General features: G+C 36.9%; 3 protein-coding genes across 4 annotated transcripts in view; all 3 read left to right on the plus strand.

Moving 5' to 3' along the window:
- Positions 1-54: 54 nt before the first annotated feature.
- Positions 55-3084, plus strand: LOC132698657 (neurofilament heavy polypeptide-like; the record flags this gene model as incomplete). Its single annotated transcript, XM_060664851.1, has 1 exon — positions 55-3084. A coding segment is annotated over exon 1 (2907 nt), but the record flags the coding sequence as incomplete, so codon positions are not given.
- Positions 3085-3194: 110 nt separating this feature from the next.
- On the plus strand, positions 3195-9098 carry LOC132698658 (titin-like). The gene is made up of 2 exons (XM_060664852.1): positions 3195-8830; positions 9079-9098. The coding sequence occupies exons 1-2, from the start codon at positions 3487-3489 to the stop codon at positions 9096-9098; spliced, it is 5364 nt and encodes a 1787-aa protein (XP_060520835.1). The 5' UTR covers positions 3195-3486.
- The window catches only part of LOC132698801 (uncharacterized), a 37149-nt gene continuing 25771 nt past the window's right edge, over positions 8972-20349 (plus strand). For both annotated transcript variants that reach the window (XM_060665089.1, XM_060665090.1), the window contains exon 1: positions 8972-17389. In XM_060665089.1, coding sequence (XP_060521072.1) covers positions 9184-17389 — 8206 coding nt within the window. In that variant the 5' untranslated portion in view covers positions 8972-9183. The remainder of the gene's footprint in view (positions 17390-20349) is intronic.

Here is a 20349-nt window from a genome sequence, read left to right on the forward strand (position 1 = left end):
CCAATTCATGTAGAAAAACAAGATATTAAAGCTCCTACTGAAGAAAAAGTTTTGTCTCCAGTCATTCCTGAGGGTATAGCAAAAATACATGATCACAAACCAAAATCGCCGGTGGATCAACTTAAAGAATTGAGTCCAGTTGAAATAGTAGCTGGACAAGAGGGTGTTAAAAGTAAAATGGTAAAGGAAGTCATTTCAGTCCCTGCAGAAAAGGATCTTAAATTTGAAGATCATAAAATAAAATCTCCAATCCAAGAGGTTACTAAGTTAAGCCCAATTCATATAGGAAAACAAGATATTAGTGCTCCTACTGAAGAAAAAGCTTTGTCTCCACTAATTCCTGAAGATAAAGAAAAAATACATGATCACAAACTAAAATCGCCGATGGATCAACCTAAAGAATTGAGTCCAGGTGAAATAGTAGCTGGACAAGAAGATGTTAAAACTAAAATTGTAGAGGAAATCATTTCAGTCCCTGCAGAAAAGGATCATAAATTTGACGAAAACAAAATAAAATCGCCAATCCAAGAGGTTACTAAGTTAAGCCCAGTTCATGTAGAAAAACAAGATATTAGTGCTCCAACTGAAGAAATGGTTTTGTCTCCACTAATTCCTGAAGATAAAGAAAAAATATACGATCACAAAATAAAATCGCCTGTGGATCAACTTAAAGAATTGAGTCCAGTTGAAATAGTAGCTGGACAGGAATATGTTAAAACTAAAATTGTAGAGGAAATCATTTCAGTCCCTGCAGAGAAGGATCTTAAATTTGAAGAACACAAAATAAAATCTCCAATCCAGGAGGTTACTAAATTAAGCCCATTTCATGTAGAAAAACAAGATATTAAAGCTCATGCTGAAGAAAAAGTTTTGCCTCCAGTCATTCCTGAGGGTATAGCAAAAATACATGATCACAAAGCAAAATCGCCGGTGGATCAACTTAAAGAATTGAGTCCAGTTGAAATAGTAGCTGGACAAGAGGATGTTAAAAGTAAAATGGTAAAGGAAGTCATTTCAGTCCCTGCAGAAAAGGATCTTAAATTTGAAGAACACAAAATAAAATCTCCAATCCAGGAGTTTACTAAATTAAGCCCAATTCATGCAGAAAAGCAAGATATTAAAGCTCCTACTGAAGAAAAAGTTTTGTCTCCAGTCATTCCTGAAGGTATAGCAAAAATACATGATCGCAAACCGAAATCGCCTTTGCATCAACCTAAAGAATTGAGTCCAGTTGAAATAGTAGCTGGACAAGAGGATGTTAAAAGTAAAATTGTAGAGGAAATTATTTCAGTACCTGCAGAAAAGGATCTTAAATTTGAAGATCACAAAATAAAATCTCCAATCCAAGAGGTTACTAGGTTAAGCCCAATTCATGTAGAAAAACAAGATATTGGTGCTCGTATTGAAGATAAAGCTTTGTCTCCACTAATTCCTGAAGATAAAGAAAAAATACACGATCACAAACCAAAATCGCCGGTGGATCAATCTAAAGAATTCAGTCCAGTTGAAATAGTAGCTGGACAAGAAGATGTTAAAACTAAAATTGTAGAGGATATCATTTCAGTCCCTGCAGAGAAGGATCTTAAATTTGAAGAACACAAAATAAAATCTCCAATCCAGCAGGTTACTAAATTAAGCCCATTTCATGTAGAAAAACAAGATATTAAAGCTCCTACTGAAGAAAAAGGTTTGTCTGAAGTAATTCCTGAAGATAAAGAAAAAATACATGATCACAAACCAAAGTCGCCGGAGGATCAACATAAAGAATTGAGACCAATTGATATAGTAGGTGGACAAGAAGACGTTAAAAGTAAAATTGTGGAGGAAATCATTTCAGTTCCTGCAGAGAAGGATCTTAAATTTGAAGAACACAAAATAAAATCTCCAATCCAGCAGGTTACTAAATTAAGCCCATTTCATGTAGAAAAACAAGATATTAAAGCTCCTACTGAAGAAAAAGGTTTGTCTGCAGTAATTCCTGAAGATAAAGAAAAAATACATGATCACAAACCAAAGTCGCCGGAAGATCAACCTAAAGAATTGAGACCAATTGATATAGTAGGTGGACAAGAAGACGTTAAAAGTAAAATTGTAGAGGAAATCATTTCAGTTCCTGCAGAGAAGGATCTTAAATTTGAAGAACACAAAATAAAATCTCCAATGCAGGAGGTTACTAAATTAAGCCCAATTCATGTAGGAAAACAAGATATTAGTGCTCCTACTGAAGAAAAAGCTTTGTCTCCACTAATTCCTGAAGATAAAGAAAAAATACACGATCACAAACTAAAATCGCCGGTGGATCAACCTAAAGAATTGAATCCAGTTGAAATAGTAGCTGGACAAGAAGATGTTAAATCTAAAATTGTAGAGGAAATCATTTCAGTCCCTGCAGAAAAGGATCATAGATTTGACGAAAACAAAATAAAATCGCCAATTCAAGAAGTTACTAAGTTAAGCCCAATTCATGTAGAAAAACAAGATATTAGTGCTCCAACTGAAGAAAAGGTTTTGTCTCCACTAATTCCTGAAGATATAGAAAAAATACACGATCACAAACTAAAATCGCCCGTGGATCAACCTAAAGAATTGAGTCCAGTTGAAATAGTAGCTGGACAAGAAGATGTTAAAACTAAAATTGTAGAGGAAATCATTTCAGTCCCTGCAGAGAAGGATCTTAAATTTGAAGAACACAAAATAAAATCTCCAATCCAGGAGTTTACTAAATTAAGCCCATTTCATGTAGAAAAACAAGATATTAAAGCTCATACTGAAGAAAAAGTTTTGCCTCCAGTCATTCCTGAGGATATAGCAAAAATACATGATCACAAACCAAAATCGCCGGTGGATCAAATTAATGAATTGAGTCCAGTTGAAATAGTAGCTGGACAAGCAGATGTTAAAACTAAAATTGTAGAGGAAATCATTTCAGTCCCTGCAGAAATGGATCTTAAATTTGAAGATCCCAAAATAAAATCTCCAATCCAAGAGGTTACTAGGTTAAGCCCAATTCATGTAGAAAAACAAGATATTACTGCTCCTACTGAAGATAAAGCTTTGTCTCCACTAATTCCTGAAGATATAGAAAAAATACACGATCACAAACTAAAATCGCCCGTGGATCAACCTAAAGAATTGAGTCCAGTTGAAATAGTAGCTGGACAAGAAGATGTTAAAACTAAAATTGTAGAGGAAATCATTTCAGTCCCTGCAGAGAAGGATCTTAAATTTGAAGAACACAAAATAAAATCTCCAATCCAGGAGTTTACTAAATTAAGCCCATTTCATGTAGAAAAACAAGATATTAAAGCTCATACTGAAGAAAAAGTTTTGCCTCCAGTCATTCCTGAGGATATAGCAAAAATACATGATCACAAACCAAAATCGCCGGTGGATCAAATTAATGAATTGAGTCCAGTTGAAATAGTAGCTGGACAAGCAGATGTTAAAACTAAAATTGTAGAGGAAATCATTTCAGTCCCTGCAGAAATGGATCTTAAATTTGAAGATCCCAAAATAAAATCTCCAATCCAAGAGGTTACTAGGTTAAGCCCAATTCATGTAGAAAAACAAGATATTACTGCTCCTACTGAAGATAAAGCTTTGTCTCCACTAATTCCTGAAGATAAAGAAAAAATACACGATCACAAACCAAAATCGCCGGTGGATCAACCTAAAGAATTGAGTCCAGTTGAAATAGTAGCTGGACAAGCAGATGCTAAAACTAAAATTGTAGAGGAAATCATTTCAGTCCCTGCAGAAATGGATCTTAAATTTGAAGAACACAAAATAAAATCTCCAATCCAGGAGGTTACTAAATTCAGCCCAATTCATGTAGAAAAACAAGATATTAAACCTCCTACTGAAGAAAAAGTTTTGTCTCCAGTCATTCTTGAGGGTATAGCAAAAATACATGATCACAAACCAAAATCGCCTTTGGATCAACCTAAAGAATTGAGTCCAGTTGAAATAGTAGCTGGACAAGAGGATGTTAAAAGTAAAATGGTAAAGGAAATCATTTCAGTCCCTGCAGAAAAGGATCTTACATTTGAAGATTATAAAATAAAATCTCCAATCCAAGAGGTTACTAAGTTAAGCCCAATTCATGTAGGAAAACAAGATATTAGTGCTCCTACTGAAGAAAAAGCTTTGTCTCCACTAATTCCTGAAGATAAAGAAAAAATACACGATCACAAACTAAAATCGCCTGTGGATCAACCTAAAGAATTGAGTCCAGTTGAAATATTAGCTGGACAAGAAGATGTTAAAACTAAAATTGTAGAGGAAATCATTTCAGTCCCTGCAGAAAAGGATCATAGATTTGACGAAAACAAAATAAAATCGCCAATCCAAGAGGTTACTAAGTTAAGCCCAATTCATGTAGAAAAACAGGATATTAGTATTCCAACTGAAAAAAAGGTTTTGTCTCCACTAATTCCTGAAGATAAAGAAAAAATACACGATCTCAAACTAAAATCGCCTGTGGATCAACCTAAAGAATTGAGTCCAGTTGAAATTGTAGCTGGACAGGAAGATGTTAAAACTAAAATTGTAGAGGAAATCATTTCAGTCCCTGCAGAGAAGGATCTTAAATTTGAAGAACACAAAATAAAATCTCCAATCCAGGAGGTTACTAAATTAAGCTTATTTTATGTAGAAAAACAAGATATTAAAGCTCATACTGAAGAAAAAGGTTTGTCCACACTGATTCCTGAAGATAAAGAAAAAATACACGATCACAAACCAAAATCGCCGGTGGATCAATCTAAAGAATTCAGTCCAGTTGAAATAGTAGCTGGACAAGAAGATGTTAAAACTAAAATTGTAGAGAAAATCATTTCAGTTCCTGCAGAGAAGGATCTTAAATTTGAAGAACACAAAATAAAATCTCCAATGCAGGAGGTTACTAAATTAAGCCCAATTCATGTAGGAAAACAAGATATTAGTGCTCCTACTGAAGAAAAATCTTTGTCTCCACTAATTCCTGAAGATAAAGAAAAAATACACGATCACAAACTAAAATCGCCGGTGGATCAACCTAAAGAATTGAATCCAGTTGAAATAGTAGCTGGACAAGAAGATGTTAAATCTAAAATTGTAGAGGAAATCATTTCAGTCCCTGCAGAAAAGGATCATAGATTTGACGAAAACAAAATAAAATCGCCAATTCAAGAGGTTACTAAGTTAAGCCCAATTCATGTAGAAAAACAAGATATTAGTGCTCCAACTGAAGAAAAGGTTTTGTCTCCACTAATTCCTGAAGATATAGAAAAAATACACGATCACCAACTAAAATCGCCCGTGGATCAACCTAAAGAATTGAGTCCAGTTGAAATAGTAGCTGGACAAGAAGATGTTAAAACTAAAATTGTAGAGGAAATCATTTCAGTCCCTGCAGAGAAGGATCTTAAATTTGAAGAACACAAAATAAAATCTCCAATCCAGGAGTTTACTAAATTAAGCCCATTTCATGTAGAAAAACAAGATATTAAAGCTCATACTGAAGAAAAAGTTTTGCCTCCAGTCATTCCTGAGGGTATAGCAAAAATACATGATCACAAACCAAAATCGCCGGTGGATCAAATTAATGAATTGAGTCCAGTTGAAATAGTAGCTGGAAAAGCAGATGTTAAAACTAAAATTGTAGAGGAAATCATTTCAGTCCCTGCGGAAATGGATCTTAAATTTGAAGATCACAAAAAATCTCCAATCCAAGAGGTTACTAGGTTAAGCCCAATTCATGTAGAAAAACAAGATATTACTGCTCCTACTGAAGATAAAGGTTTGTCTCCACTTATTCCTGAAGATAAAGAAAAAATACACGATCACAAACCAAAATCGCCGGTGGATCAACCTAAAGAATTGAGTCCAGTTGAAATAGTAGCTGGACAAACAGCTGTTAAAACTAAAATTGTAGAGGAAATCATTTCAGTCCCTGCAGAAAAGTATCTTAAATTTGAAGATCCCAAAATAAAATCTCCAATCCAAGAGGTTACTAGGTTAAGCCCAATTCATGTAGAAAAACAAGATATTACTGCTCCTACTGAAGATAAAGCTTTGTCTCCACTAATTCCAGAAGATAAAGAAAAAATACACGATCACAAACCAAAATCGCCGGTGGATCAACCTAAAGAATTGAGTCCAGTTGAAATAGTAGCTGGACAAACAGATGTTAAAACTAAAATTGTAGAGGAAATCATTTCAGTCCCTGCAGAAATGGATCTTAAATTTGAAGAACACAAAATAAAATCTCCAATCCAGGAGGTTACTAAATTCAGCCCAATTCATGTAGAAAAACAAGATATTAAAGCTCCTACTGAAGAAAAAGTTTTGTCTCCAGTCATTCTTGAGGGTATAGCAAAAATACATGATCACAAACCAAAATCGCCGGTGGATCAACCTAAAGAATTGAGTCCAGTTGAAATAGTAGCTGGACAAGAGGATGTTAAAAGTAAAATGGTAAAGGAAATCATTTCAGTCCCTGCAGAAAAGGATCTTACATTTGAAGATTATAAAATAAAATCTCCAATCCAAGAGGTTACTAAGTTAAGCCCAATTCATGTAGGAAAACAAGATATTAGTGCTCCTACTGAAGAAAAAGCTTTGTCTCCACTAATTCCTGAAGATAAAGAAAAAATACACGATCACAAACTAAAATCGCCTGTGGATCAACCTAAAGAATTGAGTCCAGTTGAAATAGTAGCTGGACAAGAAGATGTTAAAACTAAAATTGTAGAGGAAATCATTTCAGTCCCTGCAGAAAAGGATCATAGATTTGACGAAAACAAAATAAAATCGCCAATCCAAGAGGTTACTAAGTTAAGCCCAATTCATGTAGAAAAACAGGATATTAGTATTCCAACTGAAGAAAAGGTTTTGTCTCCACTAATTCCTGAAGATAAAGAAAAAATACACGATCTCAAACTAAAATCGCCTGTGGATCAACCTAAAGAATTGAGTCCAGTTGAAATTGTAGCTGGACAGGAAGATGTTAAAACTAAAATTGTAGAGGAAATCATTTCAGTCCCTGCAGAGAAGGATCTTAAATTTGAAGAACACAAAATAAAATCTCCAATCCAGGAGGTTACTAAATTAAGCCCATTTTATGTAGAAAAACAAGATATTAAAGCTCATACTGAAGAAAAAGTTTGGCCTCCAGTCATTCCTGAGGGTATAGCAAAAATACATGATCACAAACCAAAATCGCCGGTGGATCAAATTAAAGAATTGAGTCCAGTTGAAATAGTAGCTGGAAAAGAGGATGTTAAAATTAAAATTGTAGAGGAAATCATTTCAGTCCCTGCAGAAAAGGATCTTAAATTTGAAGAACACAAAATAAAATCCCCAATCCAGGAGTTTACTGAATTAAGCCCAATTCATGCAGAAAAACAAGATATTAAAGCTCCTACTGAAGAAAAAGTTTTGTCTCCAGTCATTCCTGAAGGTATAGCAAAAATACATGATCACAAACCGAAATCGCCGGTGGATCAACGTAAAGAATTGGGTCCAGTTGAAATAGTAGCTGGACAAGAAGACGTTAAAAGTAAAATTGTAGAGGAAATCATTTCAGTCCCTCCAGAAAATGATATTAAATTTGAAGAACACAAAATTAAATCTCCAATCCAAGAAGTTACTAAGTTAGGCCCAATTCATGTAGAAAAACAAGATATTAGTGCTCCTACTGAAGAAAAAGCTCTGTCTCCACTAATTCCTGAAGATAAAGAAAAAATACACGATCACAAACCAAAATCGCCGGTGGATCAACCTAAAGAATTGAGTCCATTTGAAATAGTAGCTGGACAAGAAGATGTTAAAACTAAAATTGTAGAGGAAATCATTTCAGTCCCTGCAGAGAAGGATCTTAAATTTGAAGAACACAAAATAAAATATCCAATCCAGCAGGTTACTAAATTAAGCCCATTTCATGTAGAAAAACAAGATATTAAAGCTCCTACTGAAGAAAAAGGTTTGTCTGCAGAAATTCCTGAAGATAAAGAAAAAATACACGATCACAAACCAAAATCGCCGGAGAATCAACCTAAAGAATTGAGTCCAGTTGAAATAGTAGCTGGACAAGAAGATGTTAAAACTAAAATTGTAGAGGAAATCATTTTAGTCCCTGCAGAAAAGGATCATAGATTTGACGAAAACAAAATAAAATCGCCAATCCAAGAGGTTACTAAGTTAAGCCCAATTCATGTAGAAAAACAAGATATTAGTGCTCCTACTGAAGAAAAAGTTTTATCTCCAGTCATTCCTGAGGGTATAGCAAAAATACATGATCACAAAACAAAATCGCCGGTGGATCAACCTAAAGAATTGAGTCCATTTGAAATAGTAGCTGGACATGAAGATGTTAAAACTAAAATTGTAGAGGAAATCATTTCAGTCCCTGCAGAAAAGGATCATAGATTTGACGAAAACAAAATAAAATCGCCAATCCAAGAGGTTACTAAGTTAAGCCCAATTCATGTAGAAAAACAAGATATTAGTGCTCCAACTGAAGAAAAGGTTTTGTCTCCACTAATTCCTGAAGATATAGAAAAAATACACGATCACAAACTAAAATCGCCTGTGGATCATCCTAAAGAATTGAGTCCAGTTGAAATAGTAGCTGGACAAGAGGATGTTAAAAGTAAAATTGTAGAGGAAATCATTTCAGTCCCTGCAGAAAAGGATCTTAAATTTGAAGATCACAAAATAAAATCTCCAATCCAAGAGGTTACTAGGTTAAGCCCAATTCATGTAGAAAAACAAGCTATTACTGCTCCTACTAAAGATAAAGCTTTGTCTCCACTAATTCCTGAAGATAAAGAAAAAATACACGATCACAAACCAAAATCGCCGGTGGATCAACCTAAAGAATTGAGTCCAGTTGAAATAGTAGCTGGACAAGCAGATGTTAAAACTAAAATTGTAGAGGAAATCATTTCAGTCCCTGCAGAGAAGGATCTTAAATTTGAAGAACACAAATTAAAATCTCCAATCCAGGAGGTTACTAAATTAAGCCCATTTCATGTAGAAAAACAAGATATTAGTGCTCCTACTGAAGAAAAAGTTTTGTCTCCAGTCATTCCTGAGGGTATAGCAAAAATACATGATCACAAACCAAAATCGCCGGTGGATCAACCTAAAGAATTGAGTCCAGTTGAAATAGTAGCTGGACAAGAGGATGTTAAAAGTAAAATGGTAAAGGAAGTCATTTCAGTCCCTGCAGAAAAGGATCTTAAATTTGAAGATCACAAAATAAAATCTCCAATCCAAGAAGTTACTAAGTTAAGCCCAATTCATGTAGAAAAACAAGATATTAGTGCTTCTACTGAAGAAAAAGCTTTGTCTCCACTAATTCCTGAAGATAAAGAAAAAATACACGACCACAAACCAAAATCGCCGGTGGATCAACGTAAAGAATTGAGTCCAGTTGAAATAGTAGCTGGAGAAGAAGACGTTAAAAGTAAAATTGTAGAGGAAATCATTTCAGTCCCTGCCGAAACTGATCTTAAATTTGAAGAACACAAATTAAAATCTCCAATCCAGGAAGTTACTACATTAAGCCCATTTCATGTAGAAAAACAAGATATTAAAGCTCCTACTGAAGAAAAAGGTTTGTCTGCAGTAATTCCTGAAGATAAAGAAAAAATACATGATCACAAACCAAAGTCGACGGAGGATCAACCTAAAAAATTGAGACCAATTGATATAGTAGGTGGACAAGAAGACGTTAAAAGTAAAATTGTAGAGGAAATCATTTCAGTTCCTGCAGAGAAGGATCTTAAATTTGAAGGACACAAAATAAAATCTCCAATCCAGCAGGTTACTAAATTAAGCCCAATTCATGTAGGAAAACAAGATATTAGTGCTCCTACTGAAGAAAAGGCTTTGTCTCCACTAATTCCTGAAGATAAAGAAAAAATACACGATCACAAACTAAAATCGCCGGTGGATCAAACTAAAGAATTGAGTCCAGTTGAAATAGTAGCTGGACAAGAGGATGTTAAAAGTAAAATTGTAAAGGAAGTCATTTCAGTACCTGCAGAAAAGGATCTTAAATTTGAAGATCACAAAATAAAATCTCCAATCCAAGAAGTTACTAAGTTAAGCCCAATTCATGTAGAAAAACAAGATATTAGTGCTTCTACTGAAGAAAAAGCTTTGTCTCCACTAATTCCTGAAGATAAAGAAAAAATACACGACCACAAACCAAAATCGCCGGTGGATCAACGTAAAGAATTGAGTCCAGTTGAAATAGTAGCTGGAGAAGAAGACGTTAAAAGTAAAATTGTAGAGGAAATCATTTCAGTCCCTGCCGAAACTGATCTTAAATTTGAAGAACACAAATTAAAATCTCCAATCCAGGAAGTTACTAAATTAAGCCCATTTCATGTAGAAAAACAAGATATTAAAGCTCCTACTGAAAAAAAAGGTTTGTCTGCAGTAATTCCTGAAGATAAAGAAAAAATACATGATCACAAACCAAAGTCGACGGAGGATCAACCTAAAAAATTGAGACCAATTGATATAGTAGGTGGACAAGAAGACGTTAAAAGTAAAATTGTAGAGGAAATCATTTCAGTTCCTGCAGAGAAGGATCTTAAATTTGAAGGACACAAAATAAAATCTCCAATCCAGCAGGTTACTAAATTAAGCCCAATTCATGTAGGAAAACAAGATATTAGTGCTCCTACTGAAGAAAAAGCTTTGTCTCCACTAATTCCTGAAGATAAAGAAAAAATACACGATCACAAACTAAAATCGCCGGTGGATCAAACTAAAGAATTGAGTCCAGTTGAAATAGTAGCTGGACAAGAGGATGTTAAAAGTAAAATTGTAAAGGAAGTCATTTCAGTACCTGCAGAAAAGGATCTTAAATTTGAAGATCACAAAATAAAATCTCCAATCCAAGAAGTTACTAAGTTAAGCCCAATTCATGTAGAAAAACAGGATATTAGTGCTCCTACTGAAGAAAAAGCTTTGTCTCCACTAATTCCTGAAGATAAAGAAAAAATCCACGATCACAAACCAAAATCGCCGGTGGATCAACCTAAAGAATTGAGTCCATTTGAAATAGTAGCTGGACAAGAAGATGTTAAAACTAAAATTGTAGAGGAAATCATTTCAGTCCCTGCAGAGAAGGATCTTAAATTTGAAGAACACAAAATAAAATCTCCAATCCAGCAGGTTACTAAATTAAGCCCATTTCATGTAGAAAAACAAGATATTAAAGCTCCTACTGAAGAAAAAGTTGTGTCTGCAGTAACTCCTGAAGATAAAGAAAAAATACACGACCACAAACCAAAATCGCCGGTGGATCAACTTAAAGAATTGAGTCCAGTTGAAATAGTAGCTGGACAAGAGGATGTTAAAATTAAAATTGTAGAGGAAATCATTTCAGTCCCTTCAGAAAAGGATCTTAAATTTGAAGAACACAAATTAAAATCTCCAATCCAGGAGGTTACTAAATTAAGCCCATTTCATGTAGAAAAACAAGATATTAGTGCTCCTACTGAAGAAAAAGTTTTGTCTCCAGTCATTCCTGAGGGTATAGCAAAAATACATGATCACAAACCAAAATCGCCGGTGGATCAACCTAAAGAATTGAGTCCAGTTGAAATAGTAGCTGGACAAGAGGATGTTAAAAGTAAAATGGTAAAGGAAGTCATTTCAGTCCCTGCAGAAAAGGATCTTAAATTTGAAGATCACAAAATAAAATCTCCAATCCAAGAAGTTACTAAGTTAAGCCCAATTCATATAGAAAAACAAGATATTAGTGCTTCTACTGAAGAAAAAGCTTTGTCTCCACTAATTCCTGAAGATAAAGAAAAAATACACGATCACAAACTAAAATCGCCGGTGGATCAAACTAAAGAATTGAGTCCAGTTGAAATAGTAGCTGGACAAGAGGATGTTAAAAGTAAAATTGTAAAGGAAGTCATTTCAGTACCTGCAGAAAAGGATCTTAAATTTGAAGATCACAAAATAAAATCTCCAATCCAAGAAGTTACTAAGTTAAGCCCAATTCATGTAGAAAAACAGGATATTAGTGCTCCTACTGAAGAAAAAGCTTTGTCTCCACTAATTCCTGAAGATAAAGAAAAAATCCACGATCACAAACCAAAATCGCCGGTGGATCAACCTAAAGAATTGAGTCCATTTGAAATAGTAGCTGGACAAGAAGATGTTAAAACTAAAATTATAGAGGAAATCATTTCAGTCCCTGCAGAGAAGGATCTTAAATTTGAAGAACACAAAATAAAATCTCCAATCCAGCAGGTTACTAAATTAAGCCCATTTCATGTAGAAAAACAAGATATTAAAGCTCCTACTGAAGAAAAAGATTTGTCTGCAGTAATTCCTGAAGATAAAGAAAAAATACATGATCACAAACCAAAGTCGCCGGAGGATCAACCTAAAGAATTGAGACCAATTGATATAGTAGGTGGACAAGAAGAAGTTAAAAGTAAAATTGTAGAGGAAATCATTTCAGTTCCTGCCGAGAAGAATCTTAAATTTGAAGAACACAAAATAAAATCTCCGATCCAGGAGGTTACTAAATTAAGCCCAATTCATGTAGAAAAACAAGATATTAAAACTATTACTGAAGAAAAAGCTTTGTCTCCACTAATTCCTGAAGATAAAGAAAAAATACACGATCACAAACCAAAATCGCCGGTGGATCAACCTAAAGAATTGAGTCCAGTTGAAATAGTAGCTGGACAAGAAGATGTTGAAACTAAAATTGTAGAGGAAATCATCTCAGTCCCTGCAGAAAACGATTTTAAATTTGAAGAACACAAAATAAAATCTCCAATGCAGGAGGTTACTAAATTAAGCCCAATTCATGTAGAAAAACAAGATATTAAAGCTCCTACTGAAGAAAAAGTTTTGTCTCCAGTCATTCCTGAGGGTATAGCAAAAATACATGATCACAAACCAAAATCGCCGGTGGATCAACGAAAAGAATTGAGTCCAGTTGAAATAGTAGCTGGACAAGAGGATGTTAAAAGTAAAATTGTAGAGGAAATCATTTCAGTCCCTGCAGAAAAGGATCTTAAATTTGAAGAACACAAAATAAAATCGCCAATCCAGGAGTTCAGTAAGTTAAGCCCAATTCATGTAGAAAAACAAGATATTAAAGCTCATACTGAAGAAAAAGTTTTATCTCCACTAATTCTTGATGGTAAAGAAAAAATTCGCGATCACAAACCAAAATCGCCGGAGGATCAATCTAAAGAATTGAGTCCAGTTGAAATAGCAGCTGGACAAGAAGATGTTGAAAGTAAAATTGTAGAGGAAATCATTTCAGTCCCTGCAGAACAGGATCTTAAATTTGAAGAACACAAAATAAAATCTCCAATCCAGGAGGTTACTAAATTAAGCCCATTTCAAGTAGAAAAACAAGATATTAAAGCTCATACTGAAGAAAAAGTTATATCTCCACTAATTGCAGAAGATAAAGAAAAAATGTACGATCACAAACTAAAATCGCCGGTGGATGAACATAAAGAATTGAGTCCATATCAAATAATAGCTGGACAGGAAGATGTTAAAAGTAAAATTGTAGAGGAAATCATCTCAGTCCCTGCAGATAAGGATTTTAAATTTGAAGAACACAAAATAAAATCTCCGATCCAGGAGGTTACTAAATTAAGCCCAATTCATGTCGAAAAACAAGGTATTAAAACTCTTACTGAAGAAAAAGTTTTATCTCCACTAATTGCAGAAGATAAAGAAAAAATACACGATCACAAGCCAAAATCGCCGGAGAATCAACCTAAAGAATTTAGTCCAGTTGAAATAATAGCTGGACAAGAAGATATTAAAAGTAAAATTGTAGAGGAAATCATTTCAGTCCCTGCAGAAAAGGATCTTAAATTTGAAGAACACAAAATAAAATCGCCAGTCCAGGACGTTACTAAATTAAGCCCAATTCATGTAGAAAAACAAGATATTAAAGCTCCTACTGAAGAAAAAGTTTTGTCTCCAGTCATTCCTGAGGGTATAGCAAAAATACATGATCACAAACCAAAATCGCCGGTGGATCAACGAAAAGAATTGAGTGCAGTTGAAATAGTAGCTGGACAAGAGGATGTTAAAAGTAAAATTGTAGAGGAAATCATTTCAGTCTCTGCAGAAAAGGATCTTAAATTTGAAGAACACAAAATAAAATCGCCAATCCAGGAGGTTACTAAGTTAAGCCCAATTCATGTAGAAAAACAAGATATTAGTGCTCCTACTGAAGAAAAAGCTTTATCTCCAGTAATTCCTAAAGATAAAGAAAAAATACACGATCACAAACTAAAATCGCCTGTGGATCAACCTAAAGAATTGAGTCCAGTTGAAATAGTAGCTGGACAGGAAGATGTTAAAACTAAAATTGTAGAGGAAATCATTTCAGTCCCTGCAGAGAAGGATCTTAAATTTGAAGAACACAAAATAAAATCTCCAATCCAGGAGGTTACTAAATTAAGCCCAATTCATGTAGAAAAACAAGATATTAAAACTATTACTGAAGAAAAAGTTTTATCTCCACTAATTCCTGAAGATAAAGAAAAAATACACGATCACAAACCAAAATCGCCGGTGGATCAACCTAAAGAATTGAGTCCAGTAGAAAAAGTATTTGGAAAAGAATATGTTAAAGGTAAAATTGAAGAGGAAATCATTTCAGTCCCTTCCAAAAATGACCTTAAATTTGACGGACCCAAAATAAAATCGCCAATCCAGGAAGTTACTAAATTAAGCCCAATTCAAGTAGAAAAACAAGTTATTAAAGCTCTTACTGAAGAAAAAGTTATATCTCCGCTTTTTCCCCTGGATAACGAAGAAATGTACGATCACAAACTAAAATCTACGGTGGACGAACCTAAAGAATTGGGTCCAGTTGAAGGAGTAGCTTTACAAGAACATGTTAAAAGCAAAATTGTAGAGGAAATCATTTCAGTCCATGCAGAAAAAGATCTTAAATTTGACAAACACCAAATAGAATCGCCAATACAGGAGGTTGCTAAATCAATTCCAATTCAAATAGAAAAGCACGAAATTAAATCTCATGCTGAAGAAAACGTTATAATGTCTCCACTAATTCCAGTTGACAGCGAAAAAATACACGAACATCAACTAAAATCGCCTTTTTATGAGCCTAATGAATTGAGTCCATTTGAAAAAGTAGCTGGACAAGAAAATGTTAAACGTAAAATTGCAGAGGAAATCATTTCAGTCCCTGCCGATAAACACCTTAAATTTGGCTACCACGAAATAAAATCGCCAACTATGGACGTTACTAAATTAAACATAAGAGAGGACAGGAGAGGAAAACAAGACATTAAATCTTCTAAAGGTAGAATTACTCCAGTAAGTCATCGCTATAAGGATAAAACGTTTCAGGAACGCGAAATAAAGTCCACGAACAAAACGGTTAAACTCAGCACCACTGTTGGAAAACCTACTTCGCCCACCCAAGTCAAACTTGAAAAAACGAGCAAAACCTACGACAAACAAAGGTCATATTTGAAGCGTGACGCTCAATTCATCCTGTCTGATGACGAACTTTTTTCTTCCCCAAATAAGGTGACAACCACATCGGAATCCAAGTCGAAACTAGTTGGTGGAAATGAAGCAGTTAGCAGCCAGGCTTATAAATCTTCGGAGCTTAAAACCAGGGACATTAAATCGCCTAAGACGACGATAGCTAAGACGAGACAACGGTCGCCAAAAATTCAGACCAGTGGCAAATCGGAAAAGAAAGGGCGCGATATAAAGAGTTCTTCTGCATTATCTACCCATACCTCATCCAGCAAAACCAAAGCTAGCGAAGCAAACATGTCTCTCGTCAAATTCGCATCTAATGAAATGAAACATAAAAGAAAAGTGTCGCCTCAGACCAACGGTAGGTTGTCTGTCGTCGAGAAGAAAATTCACTCGTCCGAGACGGACGCGGAGCCTCTCTCTTCCGAGTCGGAGCACGACATGTTGTCATCACGAAAATCATCATCGGGTGACGTACAGCAGCGACGTGGCTCGAGACTTTACAAACAGCCTTCGCCTCATCTATCAATGACCGATGATTTGCAGAAGATTTTCGTCCAAAAAACCGACACTAAAGTCAAAGAACAAGTTACCAAAACGACAAGAACGTTCAGCCCGGTTAAGTCCAAAACCAAGAATACGAAGAACTGCAACGACGCGGATGCCAGTTCGGATGAAGATAGGAGGGAAAGTCTCGCGCGTAAACCTGGTAGGGCTAAGTCAAAGTCCAAAGATGGTCAAGGAGGGGATAAGTCGTCCATTCCCAAATTCATCCATAAACAAACGACTGCGAAAACTGTTTCAAAGAAGTACGATCACGTTTGCCACGGTTACATGCAGTCCACTGTATCCAGAGATATGAAGATTGAACGTACCAGCACACCGCCTCGCATTAAGGATAAGCAGGAAATGGATAACTTGAATAAGAAAATTCGGGATACTCGGGCCCTAACGAGTCGCACACGCGAGAACACGATCCAGAAGATGAAGAGCACTCCGTCTAAAACAAAAAAACAAGTGGTCGAGACAAAACCAGTAGAGTCCTACGCAGCGAAAACCAAAGCAAAACCGATGATAACCGACGTAAAGACGCCGAAAGATTCCGAAAGACACTTCAAGTGTGAAAAGATTGAGCAAACGTTTATCGAAATACGAAAACCCAGTCCATCCCCAACGAAATTGCGTCGGTCAGTAGTAGCGGATCATATCAAAAAGCTTCCATCCCACTTACCCGATAAGTCCGTCCAATTCTCAGAACGAGTTCGTAGTCAAAGCGTTATATCCGCTAGTTACCAAGCGCCCGATAATGGCAGAACGAGTATTAGCCCCACTTCTCTGCCTGGCAGTCCAATAAGGGTGAGGTCGGCCAACGGAGGATCCAAATTAACTTCCGAAGTGTTTACCAGGACCCAGCATCATTCCGGTTCTATCGAGGTGATTTACCGGCAGCCCTACGAGAATATAAGACGCGTGGCGTCTCTTTTGAAAAACGAAACCGAGATTTCAATAGTCGACACGACCGATTCCAGCCTCTCGGAATCGGTGGCGTTGCCAAGCTCGCCGTCCGATCACGAAGTCAGTTCGGACATGAACGGCAAACTAAAATCCGTTTCACCAACATCCCCGTGGCATAGAAAGAGCTTAGAGAACGCCCACCGCGTGTCTGACTTGGTGACGGTTAACAAAAGCGATGGCGCCCAAGAATCAAGCTTGTCGCTATGGAACGTAGAAGAGAGAAAAATCGCCGAAACGGAGCCTCAAAAATCAGAGGAGAGGCTGTCGCCGATATTGAGCGTGCAAGCCGTATCTCCGCCACGAGCCAAGTTCAGATTTTCTTACGAGCAGGCAGCTCGGAATGAAGCACAAGGTAACCCAAGTTCAGTGTCGGCTGCTCCTAAACAGATGTCATCCTACAGCATGGCTTTCCCAATAGACACAAGTAAAGAGGTATAATTTTATAGACTTGTAGCCATTTTAGATTTGTAGCGATTATGATATGCTCAAACTAGCGTTAGATGTAGGTACTTTTAGTTTAAGGCTAAGAATTCTCGCTCACTCGGGCATCTACCTGGAAGGTAAGTAAATATAAATTACCATCTAGAATCTAGATATACGCGTGGGATACATGGTTACTTTTCGTTTGATGGGTGGGAAGAAGGAATGCATTTCATTTTTCAGAATTTACCAATTGTCGCGACCTTTTTTATAAAATTGGAAAAATTCTCTATGAGGTGTGCACCCAAGCAGTGGAATGCTCTGCATAAAGCAATAACTAGGTTCCTTATAGGTTTCCGGTTCAAGAAATACACTCCAATATGGCGCTTACCATAGACATACCGGAAATCAACATAACCTCCGAAGCCGAGGACGAAGATGAAAATCCGTTTAATATGGCGGAAAGCTTGACGGACGTAGAGGAACTGCATGAGGACGGTCACGAACATGTTAAGTCGATGAAGAAAAAGAACAAATTAAAAATTAAATTAACCGCGGACGATAACGCCACCGACTTGGAAGACTTCGAAGCGTCTGATGAAGACCCACACCCTGAGATAGTCAACCACCGAGAGCCTGTATCGATCGCTGATTTACTCACCGATAACGATGCCATCGAGGAAATTCGTAGCAACGAAATAAGCAAATCCAATGGTGCAGTGAACGCTCGCTACATTGCCAAAATTGAAAATACTGTAAATGAGGTCGAGCAAACCGAGGTTGAACTCTCTACAGATAGCGAAGTTTACGATACGGATAGTGTAGTAGAAACTGTTATACCGGATGCCGTCATAAATATGGGCGTATACGATATTGCGAATGTCACCACCGAAGAATGTAACTCGCCTATTCAAACGGGCGTTAATACTCATCAAAACGCTTTTTCGTTTTCGCATAATTTATCCGACCACACTGACATTGAAATGATTAACTCGGACAACAGCGACGACCTCAGAATCAAAACGAATAAAAACAAACGTAGACGACACCGCGGGAACAAAAACAATTCAATGACCGAACTTGAAGATCTGCAGTTGTCGGAGGACGACGCGTTCACCAAGAATACCAAAAGGTCCACAAAGAGACGAAACCGCGTATTCGCGAAGAATACCTCGACGCACTTCGAGTCGGATAACGAGGAAGACAATTCCTTGCCGTTTCCCGTGTGCAAAAAAGTTTTCAACAAAAGAAAGAATACACTGGCAGCGCCGGATTCTAATTTGCAAATGTTGACTGATACCGAAGACTTCGACGCCCAGGACGATAACTATACGGCAGAAACGATTTATACTGACGATGCGATATTCGAACAAAAATTGAACGAAATGACTGAATGTTACAATCAGGTTACCGATGAATCCAACATCTTGTCAAAGAAATTGGTACCGCTATCCATAAGTGACACGGAAATGGTCGAGTCTCAAGAAGACACAGACGTTGATGACGTTCACACCGATCACGATGCGGATTCCGACGAAGAATCCTGCGCGTACAACATCAAATTCTCCCCTTCCATATCTTATTTTGCCAAGAAATCCCAATCAAATAATAAACTAAATTTACCCGTAATCGATACAGACGACCCGATTACCGATCTGGAGAACATTGACGGCTCTTCCGACGTGAGCGATCACAAACGCATGACAGTGGCACTTGCGCAAGAACAATGCGCTACCGACGAAGAGCAATTCAGCGACGAAGACTACGACCGCGTTCGAAACTTTCCAGAAATAATACTACCTGCAACAACAAGGAACTTGGTGTTGGTACAGGAAAACCATTCCATTGTGCCTACCGTAAAAATCGTGCCGTTGGATAATGTGAAGGAAGAGGAAGATAGCGGCGAGGATGAAGACGTGCATACCGAAGAAGAAAACATGATGGGTGTCGAAGATGTCGAGGATCTAAGTAATACGTTACAGATAGACCGAACGAATAGAGCGCCCACCCCAGACATCCCCCCGCTTGAGGGCGGTTTGATCAGCGTGAGCGAACGTGTAAATAAGCAAGATAAATCAGAACGCGAAGCTCCGGAATCCTTAACCGACACTGAGGATATCTTAATCGAGAAGAAGCAGAAGCGGAAACGGGCTCCAAAGTTTAAATATTTATACGAGAAAACTCTCACCGCAAAGCATGACAACTTATCGCTAACGGATACGGAAGATCTCTACATCAGCGACAACAAAGCGGAAGAATGCAGACTGTCGCTTCCGAATATCGACAACAATGATCTTACCGATACGGAGAACGTGGAACTCTCAGATGATGAGGTCCAACCTTTCACACGAGACTCTGGCACGCCCGAACATATGAGAGTATTAGACAACGAGATGTTTTACTTTAAAGAGCGATCCGCTTCGTTTTCCGTAACACACAAGATGGACACGCGATTTCCGATGAATAGTTATGTCACACCGATTCCGACCGACACCGAAGACTTGATCGTATCGGCGGAGGAAGATGTCAATTCGTATTCGCGTGCGCAAACAGCGACGCCCAATCAAATCATTTACGAGTTTGATCAGGTGTCGGCCAGCATCGTGCATACCGAAGACGTCAAAAAGCTTGATTTAGACGCTCCGCAGGAAATCATGTACCTTAAAGGTGGTGGTCATGTTGAAAGCATTACCGACGAGGAAGAAGTTTCGGGTGGTAAGTGCTACGGTAGCAAGTTGGGTCCCATCTTATTTATTGCTAGACGGGTAGTTATGGTGTTCATAGAAAAAATCCAACGTTACTTCTTATGGTGGGTTATTGTTGTTACATTTTGGGTACAAAAAAATAAACATTTCTGAAAATAATACTGCTTAATAAATGTGTAACAAATCG

Source organism: Cylas formicarius, unplaced genomic scaffold (assembly GCF_029955315.1).
Source record: "Cylas formicarius isolate icCylForm1 unplaced genomic scaffold, icCylForm1.1 PGA_scaffold_2__14_contigs__length_35257938, whole genome shotgun sequence".
Lineage (NCBI taxonomy): Eukaryota > Metazoa > Arthropoda > Insecta > Coleoptera > Brentidae > Cylas > Cylas formicarius.